At 41.1% G+C, this 18,360-nt stretch overlaps 2 protein-coding genes across 3 annotated transcripts in view; both read right to left on the reverse strand.

The window, feature by feature from the left end:
• Positions 1-18,360, reverse strand: part of rttn (rotatin) — a 218,535-nt gene that overhangs the window by 136,818 nt on the left and 63,357 nt on the right. For both annotated transcript variants that reach the window (XM_041190273.1, XM_041190274.1), the window contains 5 exons: positions 14,529-14,741; positions 11,677-11,789; positions 9,546-9,672; positions 8,209-8,334; positions 1,981-2,097 (listed from right to left, as the gene is read on the reverse strand). In XM_041190273.1, the coding sequence (XP_041046207.1) occupies positions 1,981-2,097; positions 8,209-8,334; positions 9,546-9,672; positions 11,677-11,789; positions 14,529-14,741 (696 nt within the window). The remainder of the gene's footprint in view (positions 1-1,980; positions 2,098-8,208; positions 8,335-9,545; positions 9,673-11,676; positions 11,790-14,528; positions 14,742-18,360) is intronic.
• Positions 1,359-1,805, reverse strand: LOC121279230 (40S ribosomal protein S15-like). The gene has a single exon (XM_041190275.1). The coding sequence runs from the start codon at positions 1,803-1,805 to the stop codon at positions 1,359-1,361; it is 447 nt and encodes a 148-aa protein (XP_041046209.1).

Consider the following 18,360-nt stretch of genomic DNA (forward strand, 5'->3'; position numbering starts at 1 on the left):
TTTGTCTGCAGCCCTGCAGGTTATGGCACTTCAGGTGCATATCTAGACAGATTTTAAACGGATTAAGGGTTTCTGCCTTTATTACCCTTTCAGGCAGCGAGTTCCAGGCCCAAAAAACCCTCTTGGTTAAAAAAAATCTTTTCTCATCTCCCCTAATCTTTCCACCAATCAGTTTAAATCCATGCCCTTTAGTCACTGACCTCTGCTAAAGTAAATTGGCCCTTTATATCATCTTCCTCAGAGTCATCTGCCTCATGTTTAATTTCGAACACCTTATTATACAATTTAGGGCAGTTTATTGCATAATGATATTTCAAATCATACCCTGGTCATTTCTGGGGTTCATTCTTCTATTATAAGTTTCCAATTTGTTTGTCCTGCAATAATTGTCAAAGGTGTTTCTGCCCTCATTGTTTCTAGTCATAAATCTCCTTTCGTACTAACCCTTGCGTCCTGCATCTAGATGGTCTTGCCACCCCATTAACATTGTATCTTCCATTTTCTGTCTTACCGCCAAATGGCCCACTTGCACCATGAATGCTACTGGAATGTTTTCCGAGGAATTTTTAGGAGCTTCTGACATTTGCTCTGGCAGTGTGTGTCTTTCCACAAATTTAACTCCCATCAAAGCTAGAAGTCTGTCCATATTCAATACTTTAGCACAGTCTAATAACTTAAATGCCAGTACTGATTGCAAAAATTCCATCTAGAAGTTCCACAATCTTGCATATAGTCTACTGAATTCCATTACGTAACCTTCTGTGGAAACATCCTCCAACTTTCTAAACTTGTCAAAAATCTGCCCATGCCTCATAGGCACTTAAGTCAACCTATTGATAAATCATATCCTTCATCCATGTCCAAATGCTCAGCTCCAATTCAAAGTACTTTGCATCTTATTTTGCTTTCCAACAGTAGCAAAAGTGCCAAAGTCATCCCTCATATTTTTCTTTGGCAAGGACATAACCCATGTCACATGGCTACTTCATTTTTTCATTGCTCATCAGGTTGACACTCAAACGTCGGTGGGTAACCATACCCAACGCTCTACATTTTGCTTCAGCTATTTTCCAAAGTGGCTCCAAGCCATTCATCTCTTAAAGTTAACTCCAAATACAGTCTTTTGTCTGAAGACAGCTTAGTTTCCAATCCTTTACTTGCAAGCAGAAACTATCCTCTGCTACCACTGCAAAACTCCAATGGTATATAGGTAATAAAAACAAAAACAAAATCTTGGACATCTTCCACATAGAGCTTTACTCTCACTGACATAAAACTCCATTTCCAGATGACCACCTGTTTCCCCTTTTTTTGACTGGAATTCATTTTATTTACGTAACATTTCCATTGTAAGCTGTTTACTTCAGAGAGATGAACTTGGACTTGGAGGAGAGAGTGGCACCAATACCAGGTCTGCCATGCTTGACAGGCTTGTAGGTGATGAAGAACTCTCCAAGATAATGGCCAATCATTTCAGGCTTCATTTCGACCTGATTAAAGGTTCCCCCATTGTACAGACCAACCATGCTACCGATCATTTCTGGGAGGATAACCATTTCCCGAAGATGAGTCTTGACAACCTCTGGTTTCTCCATTGAAGGAGCTTCCTTTTTCGCCTTGCACAGCCTTTTCAGGAGGAACTGCTGTTTGCAGCAAAGACCTCTGTTCAAACGCCTACATTGACAGGCACAATACAACTGCATCAGCTGTTCATAGGATATGTCGAGGAGCTGATCCAGGTCAACACCTCTGTAGGTAAATTTCCCAAAAGTTCTTTTCTTCTCCTGATCTATTTGGTCAGCCATTTATGTAGCCAGTGATGTGCTTAACTAAGTTAGCTCTAATTACTCAGTAAATCACTAGTTGACTCTTAACTGCTTCCTATCCTAATATTTGCATACCAATCAAAATTGAGCCAGAGTGGCATATTTTCTGCAAAAGCCTAAAAGTCCTGCTTCACAATTATATAGTTAAACTTACCTGCAGAACTGGAATCACAGGATATAAAGCTTCAATAAACTTATTCCAGCTTAAAGTGCTCATAACTAGGCGACTCTGCATTAAGTAAATGAGGATTTCCTTTGCTGCACTGTTCACCTGCAGGACAATAGAGAAACACCAGTTGTTAAAGGTATTTTAAAAAAAATCTACACATCTTCAGCAAATGAACCAAGAAATCTAGGATAAGGTAAGATCAAAAAGATAGATTTAAGAAAACTTTTGAGGAAAGGGAAAGATATGACAAATTGGAGGGGTTTAAGGTTGATTTTCTAGAGCAAGGGGAAGGTTCGGCTGCAAAGGCTAAATAGCAGGTGGGATTCAAAGGAAGCCAAACACAGAAGGGAGTGCACATGCTGGAACATAAAGCTACAGAACATACAGAGATGTAGAGGGATAATGTCACAAAGGCACCTACAGAAGAGGACAAAGATTTTGAAGTCAATGTGCCTGGAGATTGGGAGTCAAAGTTAGAAATTAGGGTCAAATAAAACAGTTCAGCTTGTGAAACAGGCTGCAGGTGTGGCATGTTGCACAAGTTTCAATTTGTAAAGGATACAACTTGAAAGGGTAACAAAGACAGCATTGGAAGAAATGAGTGTGGCATTATCTGGGGTATGGCTAATACTTTCTGTGGAAGTAGAGGAAAGGCAAAAGCACAGTCAAGAGATGCTATGGAAATACTTGATTTTTTTTATAATGGGGGCAAGGACGTGGAGTTTAAAATTTGGCTCAGGGACAGGAATTGAGGTTGTGCATTACCAGGAAACCGGGGAGAGAAATGGAATAGGATCTAGAGGTGTTGAATGTTTGGTGGAACAGAATAGCATGAGTTTGGTGTTGCTGATGATGAGCAGTAACAAGCTTTTGCTCATCTAAAATTCAATAGTCACTAAATATTTGGAGAACAAAGGTGGCTAGGGTGCAAGTAAAGCTGGGTGTTGCCAACATCTGTCTAAATGGATCCCACACATAGAAACTTCCTTCTCACTTGTACTCCTGCTCAGGTTTGACCCTAGACCGTGAAGCACCTTTGAACACTGTGCTCTATTAAAGGCGATATATAAATGAATAGTGTTGTAAACTCATCCTCATGCAAATCAAATCAATAAAGAGATGAATAAATAATTGAAAACTAGTTTACGGTCTAATTTGACTCCATGGCCTACTTGGAGAATATACAGTAATACTGCTAATTCAGGGAACGTGTAATTAAAAACAGAAAATAATGAAAAAAATAGATTAATGCTGTAAAGATCTTAGGCAATCTTCTCTCTTTTCACATGCCAACACATCCCCTGTGCATTTTCAGTTCTAATCTTCAGGTTTTACTTTTGCAATGGTTACTCTTCACCTTTTCATTCGGGGTCACAAAACATCAATAAATTAATCTTCTCTTAAAAAGAAGCTTTGCAGTAGTCAATTATGAAATAATCTTTATACCCCCATCCTGATTCCATCAATAATTAAATATCTCTCCTGTGGAAATAGAATTTCTTTAAAATCAGAAATAGGTTCCCCTCGACTTCTGGCTCTTTCATTTTAAACTCCTCTACTTTCGGGTGATACAACCAATTACGATCTCATTTTCCAGTCCTCGATCAGTATGTTTCCAGACTGACCTGATAAATATAAATATACTGATAAATATCAGGCTCATAATACAATAAAGAACTGCTTCCTAGTTCCCAACATTTAGGGAGCGCAGGCGGATCTCATGTGCTGAATTTGTCAAAGGAAGGATTTCTAACTAAAGGCACCACGGCACTGGTTACAAAGGCTCACCTGCATATCGATTTCTGAGGGTGCAGCAACCACAGGATTGAAGTGGAAATCTGGGAAACTGTTCTCTGGGTGTCTCACCCTTACGTGGAGGTGCTGCTTAGGGATCCAAGGAAGTATAGTGAGGTGATCTTTCCCAAGGCTGGAAGGGAGAGGGTAGCCTTGCCGAAAGAACTGGCAGATGTGGTTGGAAGGAACCAAGGGAAGTCTAGACCCTCTAACCTGGAAACAGTGTACCATGAGGATTTGTCTGTTAAACAGATTTTTGATGTACAGGGGAGTCAAAAGCTATGGGGGAAGTGGAGCAAGGCCACCATCAGATCAGCCATGATCCCATTGAATGACTCGAGGAGCCAAATGGCTTAACCACTTCTCCTATTTCTTAAGCTCTGATCAAGGATCTCAGGAGTATGGTTAAGGTGAGTGGAATAACACTTTCATGTGCAAAGCCCCACACTCTAATTTTCCCAGCATTGCCTTGCACAGTACTTCTCAGAACAACACACCTTGCAGCTCCACTCATTCACCTCTCTCCAGGTACCTCATATCCTCATCTCAACACTAAGACTATTGCTCTCTCAAACTGATATCACACAATTGCCCTCCACAAATATTGTTCCTTCCCTACTGTCCACAGAAGCTATAACTAACACTCATAACTCTCTGCTTCCTCTCCTTGCAGAAGAGAACACACAACTTAAGGGATGGGCAGACATCTGGGGTGAGGGATGTTGGCCCTCCCATGACAGGTACCTGGATGGGCTAAGTCCACCAGGTCCACTGAGGAAGAGGTTTTGTCTCAGGAGGCTACAGATGTCAGAAATGATCTGCTGTGAAAATCTGAGTCTCCTGAGGCACCAGAGCTCATAGATGTCAAAAGAGCCAACTGGAGATCTCATGATGGGGGTCTCATCTCTTTCGAGCTAGATTGCTGCTCTGTTCTATGGAGCAACATGTGGCTGAGAAGGCAGCGTGTTCTGGCATTTTTCCTGCTGTTGGTTTCAGCTGTTGCTCTTCATCAGAGGTGCAAGATGTAACCTTATAAGCTTGTCCATGACATGGTGAAGGCTGACAGCAGGGAAGTATAGTTGAATGAGAGAAGTCCTAGACAGGTGAAATGACTTCCAGAGGTTGGCAATCACCTGTCAAACACTGAAAGTACTCTGAGGTGTGCTGTGAACACTTCCCTCAATTTAGTTCTATTGCATTCGCTGCTCCCAATGCTGTCTCCCCTACATTGGCGAGACCAAATACAGACTGGGTGACCGTTTTGCGAAACACCTTCGGTCTGTCCACAAGCATGACTCAGACCTCCCCGCTTGCCATTTCAACACTCCACCCTGCTCTTATGCTCACATGTCCGTCCTTGGCCTGCTGCAATGTTCCAGTGAAGTTCAACGCAAACTGGAGGAACAGCACCTCATCTTCCGACTAGGCATTTTACAGCCTTCCGAACTTAATATTGAGTTCAACAATTTCAAATCATGAACTCTCTCCTCCATCTCCTCCCCCTTTCCGATCCCCCTTTTTCCAATAATTTAAAAGATATATTTTTCTTTCCCACCTATTTTTAAATTTATTTCGATCTATTGTTTTTTTCCACCTTATAGCCCATTTTGATCTCCCCCCCCCACCACCCCCCCCCCCCCCAACCACCCGACCTCACTCCCATTAGGGCCATCTGCCACTAGCTTGTCCTGCTTGCTACCCCCATAGCACATTCCTTAGATAATATCACCACCGTCAACACCCCTTTGTCCTTTTGTCGATGACATCTTTGGCAATCTTTTCTTTACCTCCACCTATCACTGGCCTCCGATTCAGCTCTACCTGTCCCACCCTCCTCTACCAGCTTATATTTCACGTCATTTCTCTATTTCCTTAGTTCTGATGACGAGTCATATGGAAAAGTCAACTGTATTCCTCTCCACAGATGCTGTCAGACCTGCTGAGTTTTTCAGCTATTTTTGTTTTTGTTTCAGATTGCCAGCAGTATTTTGCTTTTATTACTTTTAGGGGATTTAACTCCCTGCACATACCCAAACCTACCTCTCCTTTGCCTTTAAAAGTCCACCTTCCCCTATAGAGTACAAAAGCAAGGGAGTTATGGTAGAACTTTATAAATCAATGGTCGGATACCAGCTGAAGTAGTGTGTCTAATTCCGGGCACCACATTTGAAAGGTTGTCAAGACCTTAGGGAAGACGCAGAATAGATTTATCAGAATAGCATTAGAAAATTGGCTGAGGGGCAAGAAGCAGAGGGTGATGGCAGAGGAATGTTTCTGTGACTGGAAGTCTATTTCCAGTGGGGTTCCGCAGAGCTCGGCCCTTGCTGTTTGTGGTGTATATAGATGATATAGACTTAAGTGTAGGGGGTATGATCAAGAAGTTCGTGGATGACACGAAAATTGGTAGGGTGGTAAATAGTGAGGAGGATAGCCATAAACTGCAGAATGATATGTATGGACTGGTCAGGCGGGCAGAACAGTGGCAAATGGAATTCAACTCCGAAAAGTCTGAGGTAATGCTCTTGGGGAGGGCTAACATCGCAAAGAATTACACTATGAATGGCAGGAACCTAAAATTACTAAAGATCAGAGGGACTTTGGTGTGCATATCCACTGATCCCTGAAGGTAGCAGGGCAGGTGGATAAGGTGGTTAAGAAGCATGTGGAATAATTGCCTTTATTAGCTGAGGCATAGAATACAAGAGCAGGGAGGTTATACTGGAACTGTGTAAAACGCTGGTTAGGCCACAACTGGAGTGCTGCATGCAATTCTGGTCACCACCTTATAGGAAGGACGTGAGTGTGTGCAGAGGAGAGTTGCCAGGATCCTGCTTGAGCTGGAGGGTCTGAGCTCTGAGGATAGATTGGATAGGCTGGGGCTGTTTTCTTTGGAGCAGCAAAGGTTGAGAGGGGGTCAGATAGAGGTGTATAAGATTAAGAGGGGTATAGACAGGGTGGACAGGAAGGCACTTTTTCCGTAAGTAGCGGAGTCAATAACCGGGGGCATAGCCTTCTATCTCTTACCTTAAATCTAAGACGGGAGTTGAGGAGAAATTTTTCACCCAGAGGGTGGTGGGTGTCTGAACTCTCTGCCTGAAAGGGTGGTTGAGTCAGAAATTCTCATAATATTTAAGTATTTATATATTCACTTGCATTGCCGTAGCCTGCAGGGCTATGGGCCAAGCGCTAGAAAATGGGATTAGTGTAGTCAGATCTTTGTTGACCGGCATGGACACGATGGGCCAAATGGCCTCCTTCTGTGCTGTAAATGTCTGAGTCTATATGGGACTTTAATTACATGGAGAGACTGAAGAAGCTGGGATTGTTCACCTTAGGGTATTTACCTGGAATGACGAGGTTCTCTTATGAGGAAAGGCTGGGCGTGTACTCACTGGAGTTTAGAAGAATAAGAGGTGATTTTATTGAAAGATATAAAATCCTGAGGGGGCTTGACAAGATAGATACTGAGAGGAGGTTTCCCCTCATAGAACCATAGGAAAGTTACAGCACAGAAAGAGGCCATTCAGCTCATCGTGTCTGCACCAGCTGAAAAATTAAAAAAAACTAGCTGCCCATTTTAACCCACCTTCCAGCAATGGTCCGTAACCTTGCAAGTTACAGCACTTTAGGTGCAGATCCAGCTGCTTTTTAAACATGGGAATCTAGAACTGGGAACACAGTTTCAGAACAAGGGGTCTCCCATTTATCAGAGTTGAGAAGAATTTTTTTCTCTTGAGGGTTGTTAATCTTTGTAATTCTCTACTTGAGAGTAGCAGAGACTGGGTCATTAAATATATTCAAGGCTGACCCAGACAGAGTTTTGATCTACAAAGGGGGTCAAGGGTTATTGGGGGTAGATAGGAAGATGGAGTTGAGGGCACAATCAGATCAGCCATGATCTTATCGAATGGTGGAGCAGGCTTCAAATGTTGAATGGCCTACTCCTGCTCCTATTTCTTATATAAGTCTTACGCTCTTTGAGTAAACAGAGTTTTAATAGATGCGTTCAAAATTTTGAAGGGTTTTAATAGAGCAAATATGGAGAAACTGTTTCCAATCGCTGAAGGATTGATGACCAGAGGACACAGATTAAGTTAACTGGTAAAAGAGCCAGATGAAAGATGAAAATAACGAGGATGTGGCTTGCACTGCCTGCAAAGGATGTTGGAAGCAGATTCAATAGTAACTTTCAAAAAGAAAATTGATAAATACTTGAAGTGGAAAAATTTAAGACAGTGGGGAAAGGGCAAGGGGGTGGGACTAAATGGATAGCTCTTTCAAAGAGCTGGCACATGTATGATGGGTTGAATGGCCTCCTCCTGTGCTCTCATTCTATTATTCCTCTCTTATCATAGCTTATTCACTCTCCAAATCACCCTTCTACTTTGTACATAATCATTTAATGATCTAAATAATCACCTGTTCAGTTGAGTCCTGTAGGCCAAATGTGCATATTTCATACAAAACCCGAGGATGGAGAAGGAAATGAACACCTTGAGAAACTGATGATACTGGCTTGGTAACGTTGTGGATTCCTAAGCAATCCTTCATAAGAAAAAGGTAAATAAAAATTATTAACGTTTCAAGACCAAGATCTACATCTGCTAGCCAATGGTATTTCCGAAATATACGGGGGAAAGATTTTAATGGTTACCCACAAAATTACTATCCTGCCTTCATGAAAAATCATCTTTTGATAGAACAGAATCAATATTGATAATACATTAAACATGTTGCAGCTTTAGGCTCATCTCACCTTAGCTCAATGCTAGCTCTTTCAACTGAATTAAAAGGTTTTGAGTTCATGCCCCACACCAGGACTTTACCAGACTGACACCTTAATGCAATATTGTGGAATGCGATACTGTTAAAATATCATCTTTTGAATGAATCATAAGAAGTGAGGCTCATCTTCTTGTACAGGTGGAAAATAAATCATGTTGCACTGAGGAAATGCAGGGGAGGTTTTATGGCTTCTGGACCACCATTTGTCCCTCAATCACCACCATCAGAAACAGATTATTTGCAAATTTATCACAATGCTGCTTGCGGGACTCCCTGTGTGCAAATCAGCTACATCAAAAATAGTCATTATATTTCAAAGGTAATTCTTTGGCTGTGAAGTTCTTGAGATGTCCTAATTGGTTCAGGTTAAACTCATGGCTGAGCTCTCTTATTGGTTCAGTTTTTCTAATATCTCTCACTGGTTAAAATAATGTTGCGAGGTCACAACAGCTCCTTGTTTCATTCTCCACAGCAAACTCAAAGATACATAAGCACAGAACTGAGTCTCAAGTTACCTTCATAACACAGACCAGCAGACTCTGTTCTTTAGTGCCCGAGACTTCCACCAGCAACCTTCACCATCCTTACCCATCAGTCTTCGACTCTCTTGCAGTTTGATAGGCAGTGTGCTTGTGATGTGTTTACTCGCTGTCCAGCCTCGACCCAAACCCCTTGCTTTTCCCCAGCCTCAGTGCCCACCTCAACTTGCCTGGCCTCATCTTCAGCCAATATGCAACATTATTGAAGACTACACAGAATTTTATAACAGGCCATTCAACCCAAAAAGTCTATACGAATGTTCATGCTTCCACATGAGGATTCTCCCACCTTTACTTTATCTCACCCAACAAATATATCCTTCCATTCCTTTCTCCCTCATGTGCTTACCTAGGTTCCCCTTAAGTGCAGATATATAATAGTAAAAATAAAATCTACAGGTCGTTAACAGGTCAAAGTTGTTTATAGCTCACCTTCACAAGATTTAAAGAACAGCGATAAGACTCGACTTTAATAGATGGCAAGGGATGAGACAAAAATTTCAGGAACACTTTCTGACTCTCTCCTTGAAGTATTGGGCTGGCCTGTACAGATTTGGAACTGTGGGGAGACAAAAAGCAACAATATTCTTCAAAGTTTCCCAAGCATAGTACATTTCCTTTCTGACCAGAATAAAACATGCCAGCTGCTAATATTTCAAAACAAACATTTTTTTCAATATTAGTGCATAATTATTTCAATACAATGAAAGCCAAATATTGTGGATGCTGGAAATCTGAAATAAAAACAAAAATTGCTGGAAAAACTCAGCAGGTCTGGCCGCACTGAAGACGAGTCATACGGACTCGAAATGTTAACTCTGTTTCTCTCTCAACAGATGCTGCCAGACCTGCTGAGTTTTTCCAGCATCCACACTATTTTGCTTTCAAAATTTCAAATTATAAGTTTTTAAAATCTAGCAATTAAAAACTGAAGGAATGATACTCCACATTTGTAACAGTTAAGTTTCAGTGTCAGAGAGGTAATTTGGCAGTAGTTAACACTTATTATACAATTAAAAGTGTACCTAGACTGAAATAGATAAAAAAATTAACTTATTGTAAAGTGCATTTCAATGGTGAGGCAAATAGCAAACAGTCCTTTTTATGTGACTAACAGCAGAGTGGCATAAATTAGACACAAATTTTGGATATTTGAGGTAACTGCATGTTCTGCCTGTTGGCTGAAGTTGCTGCACGGTTTACACATAAATGATAGCAAGTGCCATTAACCTCGCAGCTATTTTGACAGCAAATTAGGGTCCTTTTATATGCCTACTTTAATTGAACATAGAAACTGCTATTTATACAAGTTGTACAATTGTGCAAAAAAAAGTAAACATAGTTCAAAAGACATTTTTCCAAGTAGCATTTCCAACTTGGTCTCAGCATCATGTTGCTAACAAAAAGTTCTGAGAACCTTGGAGATATGGCGTGGTATTTGGATTTAGCATAGAATATCTGAATAATTGAAACATTATGTTGACTTATCAGCAAGGTAAAATTGCCAGGTAGCCACTGGAGTGGTGGGGGTGGGGGAGCGCAGAATCGAAGAGAACACCAGGAGGAAGTTGGGTTGCTCCACCGCAGCTGCTAGTGGTCACAAAGTAGCATCATCAGGGTCCTATCTATCCTTTCTGCTGACAGATTAGTATTAAGAGCTTAAGGATAATAAATAAGCAAAAATTAGGGCAAGGAACAAGGATCTGTTATGGCAATTTGAAGCTGAATCAATAACATTTTTTTATGCATCCTCTTTCCCCTGAGAAAAAGGTGGTGAGCCACCTTCTTAGATGCAACTGAATGGTTTGCCAGGCCATTTCAGAGGACAGTTAAGAGTCAATCACATTGTTGTAGATCTGGAGTCACATACACGTCAGGCCTGGTAATGACAGCAGATTTGATTCCCTAAAAAAAAGGACATTAGTAAACTAAGTAAGATTTTTAAAAAATGACAATTCAGTAATACCAAAGGCACTACTACTACTGATAGTAGCGTTTTATTCCAATTTTTGTATTTAATTAATTGAATTTAAAACCTTCTGCTGCGAGGGTGAGATTTGAACTCATGTCTCTAAATCCTTCGTCCAGGCTCCTAGATTACTAACCCAGTAAAATAACTAGTGCTGCCACATACCTTAAATTAATGCCAAAAATGTATTCAAAATAATTGAGAAAATTTATAATTCATTCACTTTGAACAATAGATATAGAATTTTCTTTTTTAAGAAAGACATTGCAAACTGTATTGACACCCAAAATGGAATAATAACGTTAAAGGTCTACATGTTTAAGGACAATCATTCACAATCTACACTGGAGTGCACCATCCCTTCAACAGGTAACCAACCTAATCGCATTCATTTTCAGTGTAGACAAAAGAATCTGATTTGGAAAACTATTCCAAAAAGATGGCTTTAACATATTCTAATGAATCAAATAAGTGACATTGCTTGGGTTCGATTGATGAGAAACTGTGTTTAGAAAAGTGGCTTTGTTAGTCTTGACATAATCCTGTATCTGCATTAGGGGAAGAGCAATCTCAATGAGAAATCCCATTCTTTACATTTCTGAGCAGATTTCAATATATTTTCGGATCAGCTGTAGCTGCTGATGATAGGGAAGGCTGGTCAGTGCCTGGTCTGCGAACTCAATCAGGTCCATAAGATTCCTTTCACCCTAGAAAAAGAAAAATGCAATTAGGTGGCGAAGATTCTTTTCACTATTCAAAAAATATTTTACATCAAGTAAACCAGAGACTATATACTAAAGACAGCATTTGAAATCAGGGTACCATCATTATTCAATTATGGAAGATGCCAAAAAACAGAAAGTTGCCAAACTATTACTTTGCATCACCAAAAAATGCTGTATTATTTACAAATGGCATCAGTACAATGATGATGACCTTTCTGTAGTGACCAGAATGGAATCTCTTTTTCTAAAGCACCAGTGAAATATAACAATCTGTAAATGTTTCAACAGTTGCATAGCATTCTTATTTTAATGTGAAATCTTAACTATTTTGAAAACAAACAATTCACAGCCAAGTTCAAAATGTATCTGTACTTGCTGTAGAAATTGTAGCTACAACTGATGAAGACTTTAAAAATAAATTGTAACACTCGTCATCATCATCCATCCCTCGATTAGAGATGATGTCTATTCAGGGTCACAAGTTTCTGCCATGGGTCTGTGTGTGACTGAATGAACTCTTTGTCAACCCACAGATCTTTGGGCACGGGGGCAGGACATCCCATAAGGAAGTGGGATCCAGAGTGCAGGGTTAGCACTTTTCTTCTTTATGGTTGCTCTGTCTCATCATTAAGGCGTTGGGACTTGAAGCATGATGCAGATTGCTGAACATGTTGTTGCAATTCTGAGCTACTGGTAGCAAGCTCCTTCCAGTCATTAAGGTCAATGGTGTTGGAGCTTCAGAGTATCTTTGAAGCTTTTTCTTTGTCCTGCCCTGGAACATTGGCCATTTCAGAATTGAGTCCTGGCAGGGGAGATTATTTCCAGCCATATGGACAGTGGTCAGCTCTTAAAACACTGGCCAGTCTACTTAAGTCTAATTTCCATGAATTTTGCCTGAATGCCTGTAGACCTAGCTTCAAGGAGGTCACTAGCATTGGTCTGATAATCCTCCTGTCGAATCTGGAGGGTGTGGCAGAGGTACTGCTGACAGAATTTCTCTAACGCTCCTAGGTGTCACTGATACACAATCTAGATTTTTGCTGCAGTACAGAAGCGTGGTAACGACAACTACTTTGTATACAAAGACTTTTGCTCAATTGTGCAGCTTTGTTGTCAAACACTTGCAGCCGTAATTTGTAAAAGGTTGAACTGATGCAGCTGATCCAATGAAGGATCTCCTCGTCAATCATGTCTGTAGTGAAAGGTGACTGCCGAAGCACAAGAAGTGATCAACATGTTCCGGAGTCTTTCCTTCAACATATATGGGGGGTGGACTATTTAGCTGATGAGGTTTGGATTGATTTATGAGTTTTAATTTGGCAACATCCAAGGGCAGGCAGAGTTTCTTGGCTGGAGAATTGAAGAAATCGAGAATGGCTTGCAAATCTGGTGCAGTGTGGTCAACAACACTGTAGTCATCAGCAAATTGTAGATCATATATCTATGGTGGTCAGTTTAGTTTTGGCATTTCTATCTAGATGGTATTTAATACTCAGAGGGCAGTTGACCTTTGACGAGGTGAATAGCCTTGTTTTCCCTAGTCTGGAAACTATCAAGGTATTTCCCTCTTGCTCATCATAGGGAAAATGCAGACATGCACTCTCCTGAATCGCCTACTTCCTGTGGCTGAGATACACTGTGGCTTTAGGTCTGCCAGAGGAACTTCTGACATGGTATTTGTTGCCAGACAATCCCAAAAAAAATCAAAAATAACACCAGAGAATCTTCATTGCATTCATTGACCTGACCTAAGCCTCTGACACAGTCAATTTCAGTAAATGGACTGTGCTACAATGATTTGGATGTTCAAGAAACTTCTTCACAATTCTGCAATTGCTTCATGATGAAATGTCTGCAACTGTCTCGAGTGGGAGATCCGAAACAGGTCCCTTCAAAATCTGGACTATAATAATATAATTAATATCAAAATGCAAATCTTGTGCCATTGATATTTTCTTCAGGCTCTTAAATTATTTATCTTTATTTGGTAGTTATCTAACTTTTTTGAAAAAAAGCATAGTTTCATGCAGGAAGATTTCTATTCAAAAATTAAACAAGAATTTACACTAATAAATACTACTTCACAAATACACCAACTAATGGAAAACTTGCTGCATATGCCAAACAGTCGTGAATAAAATAGAAAAAGGTTGCATATTTGCAGCAAGTACAATTCAAATTCAATTGTTCATTAACCACACACAACTTTCTTTAAAATGGTCACACTCAAGGAGTGCCCTTGATTAATGGCAAATCAATATAGCATGTACTACAAACAGAAAATTGAGAAAGTTTAACATTTTTGGTTCATAAAGTGGGCATTGTTAGAAGAAAAATATCAGAGGTTACTCTCCTATATCTCTAAAGCCAGATTAAATGACACTGGCATAAGCCTAGTAGCATCTCTCTTACCTCATTCTTCTGAACAGTGGTACAAAAGTACAAAAAACATTTCTTTTTAATTTAAAATAGGGATTAAATTTCTGAAAATTACATACATTAATGCTTGAAAGTAACAGAGTTGCAAAAACACACAATGATGTAATGTCCAAGAACAAATAACCTGATGTACCCTTTCAATTAGAGCAATACATGAAAATATTCAATTACCTTACTTGCTGTGTGAAAACAAGAACAAGATGCAAGATTTGCTCTTTGAAAGAAAAGTCAATTTCAACAAACGTTCTCAGACCTTATAAATAAACCAGCAGTAGTAATTACCTTTGCTTCAACTTCCTTAATAAAAGTACACGTATACTCCATCGAGTGTGCCACCTCTGTGGCTCTCTTATACATCTTGTAACTCTCCGGGCTAACCTGTTCTAAGTAGACAGTGATGGACTCATGAATGCTGAGATAGCTTAAACGAAATGATATATCCAGGGACAGAAGATACAGAGCATTTCCTACGCTCTCTGGCAGAATCTCACTAGCCTGCAAGAGAATTAAAAACCTTAAGATAAATCACAAATGTAATCATTTCCAGCAAGACATTAGAAAACTATAACTTAAACTGCAGCAGCATCCATCCTGGTGAACTTATTAACTCAGTGCCTTCTGAAGTGACTTTAATGCTCAATTTCACAAAATGAAAAGGTGCTTGAGCTACAGATTTGATTCTGTGAAAGATCAAAATACTTACATCGAGCAAAATCTACCATTTTAATTTAATTTAGCTTTATAGATACCTTATGCAAATATTTGTTAATTTAGAGAGTATATTCTCCTATTATGATCCCTATACAAATGCATATATCTTTCCCCTATTGTATTGCAAAATTACACCAAGGGTCAGAACAGGGAACATTTTCAGTATCCCAAAGCTATAGAGAGACAAAGACAAATGATTCAGGACTTCTGCACCTATGGTGCCTGCTGGAAAGTGCACGTGCAGATAAACATCCAATAAAGACACCACAAAGCTGGAGTGTGATGTTTCTCAGGACTGAATAACTTACTGACACCAAATGTTCCATTCATAATTGAAGTATGACCACTAAGAGGTGCTATAATAGAGAACTGAGAGAATTGTGTTCAGCCCTCATAGTTCACAAACCAGGAGTCAAGAAAGACTTTGAATTGCGGAACAAAACAGGCTCTTTTGCAAAATCTTTGCAGCCAGTTTGAATTATGTCTCTTGGAACAATATGCCAAATAATCACTGTCTTTAGGGCAGGAGCAGAGAAAAGTGGAATTGGGGGGCGCAGGGCATTGGTGCTAGGTATCTGCAAGATTAACGTCTCTCAGTTATGCCTTTTTATAATAGCTTAATTATTAAAAACTGCTGATGGAAGCAGAAAAAATAACTAAATCCAAAGCTAGTTGTAACCAATATTTCAACTACCCTGTCAAGGCAACACAAAACACTCCATCCACAAACATTCACTCCCTCCATCATTGACGTACAGTGGCAGCAGTGTGCACCATCTACAAGATACACTGCAGAAATTCACCAAGCCTCCTTAGATCTTCCAAACCCACAACCACTACCACCTAGAAGGACAAGGGCAACAGATAGATGGGAACACCACCACCTGGAGGTTCCCCTCCAAATAACTCATCATCCTAGCTTGGACATATATCACCATTCCTTCACTGTCGCTGGGTCAAAATCCTGGAAAACCCTCTCTAAGAGCAGTGTGGGTGAACCTATACCACAGGGTGCAGCAATTCAAGGCGGCAGCTCACCACCATCTGCTCAGGGGCAGTTAGGGATGGGCATTAAATGCTGGTCTTGCCAGCGACGCTGACAGGGTCCCCCTTGTCCTCACTTATACAGACAGACACACACAGACAGACAGACACACACAGACACACACAAACACACACACCTCCAGTGGCATTCCATAGGGATCGTTCCTTCCGGGACACCCTGGTCCACTCCTCCATCACCCCCTACTCCTCAACCGCCACCTATGGCACCTCCCCATGCCCACACAAAACATGCTACACCTGCCCCTTCACTTCCTCTCTCCTCACCGTCCAAGGGCCCAAACACTCCTTTCAAGCGAAGCAGCATTTCACTTGCATTTCCCCTAACTTAGTCTACGGCATTCATTGGTCCCAATGCAGTCTCCTCTACATTGGAGAGGCCAACATAAACTGGGCGACTGCTTTGCAGAACACCTGCGGTCTTTCCGCAAGAAAGACCCAAACCTCCCTGTCGCTTGCCATTTTAACACTCCACCCTGCTCTCTTGCCCACATGTCTGTCCTTGGCTTGCTGCATTGTTCCAGTGAAGCCCAACGCAAACTGGAAGAACAGCACCTCATCTTCTGACTAGGCATTTTATAGCCTTCCGAACTGAATATTGAATTCAACAACTTCAGATCTTGAACTCCCTCCTCCATCCCCACCCCTTTCCATTTCTTCCCCCTTCCTTTTGTTTTTTCCAATAATTTATATGGATTTTTCTTTGCCCACCTATTTCCATTATTTTTAAATCTATACTTTTCATGCCCCACTAGAGCTGTACGTTGTGTGTCCTGCCATCCATTCTTAATTAGCACATTCGTTTAGATAATACCACCACCTTCAACACCTCTGTTTTTTTTGTCTGTGACATCTTTTGATTATCTGCTCCTATCACTGCTTGCTTGTCCCTACAACCACACCCCACCACCCCCACTTCTCTCCTCCCCACCACCCCCCCCCCCCCTCCTTAAACCAGCTTATATTTCACCCCTCTCCTAATATTACTCAGTTCTGTTGAAGGATCAAGAGGACTCGAAACGTGTGTTGGCTGGGTTTCCAATCAAGCAGACTGCTTTGCCCTGATGATGTCAAGTTTTTTTCTTTGGCTGTTGTGGGAGCTGCATTCATCCAGGCAAGTGGAGAGTATTCCATCACACACCTGACTTGCATTTGTAGATGGTGGACAGGCTTTAGGAGTCAGGAGGCGAGTTATTCGCTGCAGAATTTCTAGCCTATGACCTGCCCTTGTAACCACAATATTTATGTAGCTGGTCAACTTCAGTTTCTGGTCAGTGGCAATTCCCAGGATGTTTATGGTGAGGGATTCAGCAATGGCAATACTAATGAATGTCATGGGGAGATGGTTAGATTCCCCCTTGTTGGGGATGATCATTGCCTGCCGCGAATGTTACTTGCCACTCAGCAGCCCAGCCTGAATGGCATCCAGGTCTTGCTGCATGCTGGCATGGACAGCTTCTTTTTTATCAGGATTTGCCAATGGAACTGAAGACTGTGTAATCACCAGTGAACGCACTCACTTTTGACCTTATGATGCGAGGGAAGGTCACTGATGAAGCAGGTGAAGATGGTTGGGCCTTGAACACAGCCCTGAGGGACTCCTGCAGCGATACACTGGAGCTGAGAAGTTTGGCCTCCAACAACAACATTTTCTTTTGTACTAGATATGATTCCAGCCAGTGACGAGTTTTTCTCCAATTCTCACTGACTTCAATTTTTACTACAACTCTTCCATGCCACACGCCATCAATGCTACTATGACATCAAGGGTAATCACCTCACCTCTGGATTCAACTCTTATGTCCATGCTTGGTCCAAGGCAGTAATGAGGTCACGAGCCCGGTGATCCTAACAGAACTCATGCTGAGCACTGGTGGGCAGGTTATTGCTGTGTAAAGTGCCACTATCGATGACACCTTCCATCACTTTGCCTATGATTGAGAGTAGACTGATAGGGGCAGTAATTTGTTGGATTGATTTTCAGAATCATAGAATAGAATCATATAAAGTATACAGCACAGAAAAGGCCACTTAGCCCATCATGTCTGCGCCAGCCAAAAAAAAGAGCCACCCAGACAAATACCATTTTCTAGCATTTGTCCGCAACACTGCAGGTTTCAGCACTTCAGGTGCATATCCAGACACCTTTTAAATGAGTTAAGGGTTTCTGTCTCTACTATACTTTCAGGCAGTGAGTTCCACACAACTCTCTGGGTGGGAAAAATCCTTCCTCGTCTCCCCTCTAATCTTTCTACCAATCACTTTAAATCTATGTCCCCTAGTCACTGATCTCTTCGCTAAAGTAAATAGACTCTTCACATGCACTCTATCCAGGCTCCTC

Source organism: Carcharodon carcharias, chromosome 6 (genome assembly GCF_017639515.1).
Source record: "Carcharodon carcharias isolate sCarCar2 chromosome 6, sCarCar2.pri, whole genome shotgun sequence".
NCBI classification, from domain to species: domain Eukaryota; kingdom Metazoa; phylum Chordata; class Chondrichthyes; order Lamniformes; family Lamnidae; genus Carcharodon; species Carcharodon carcharias.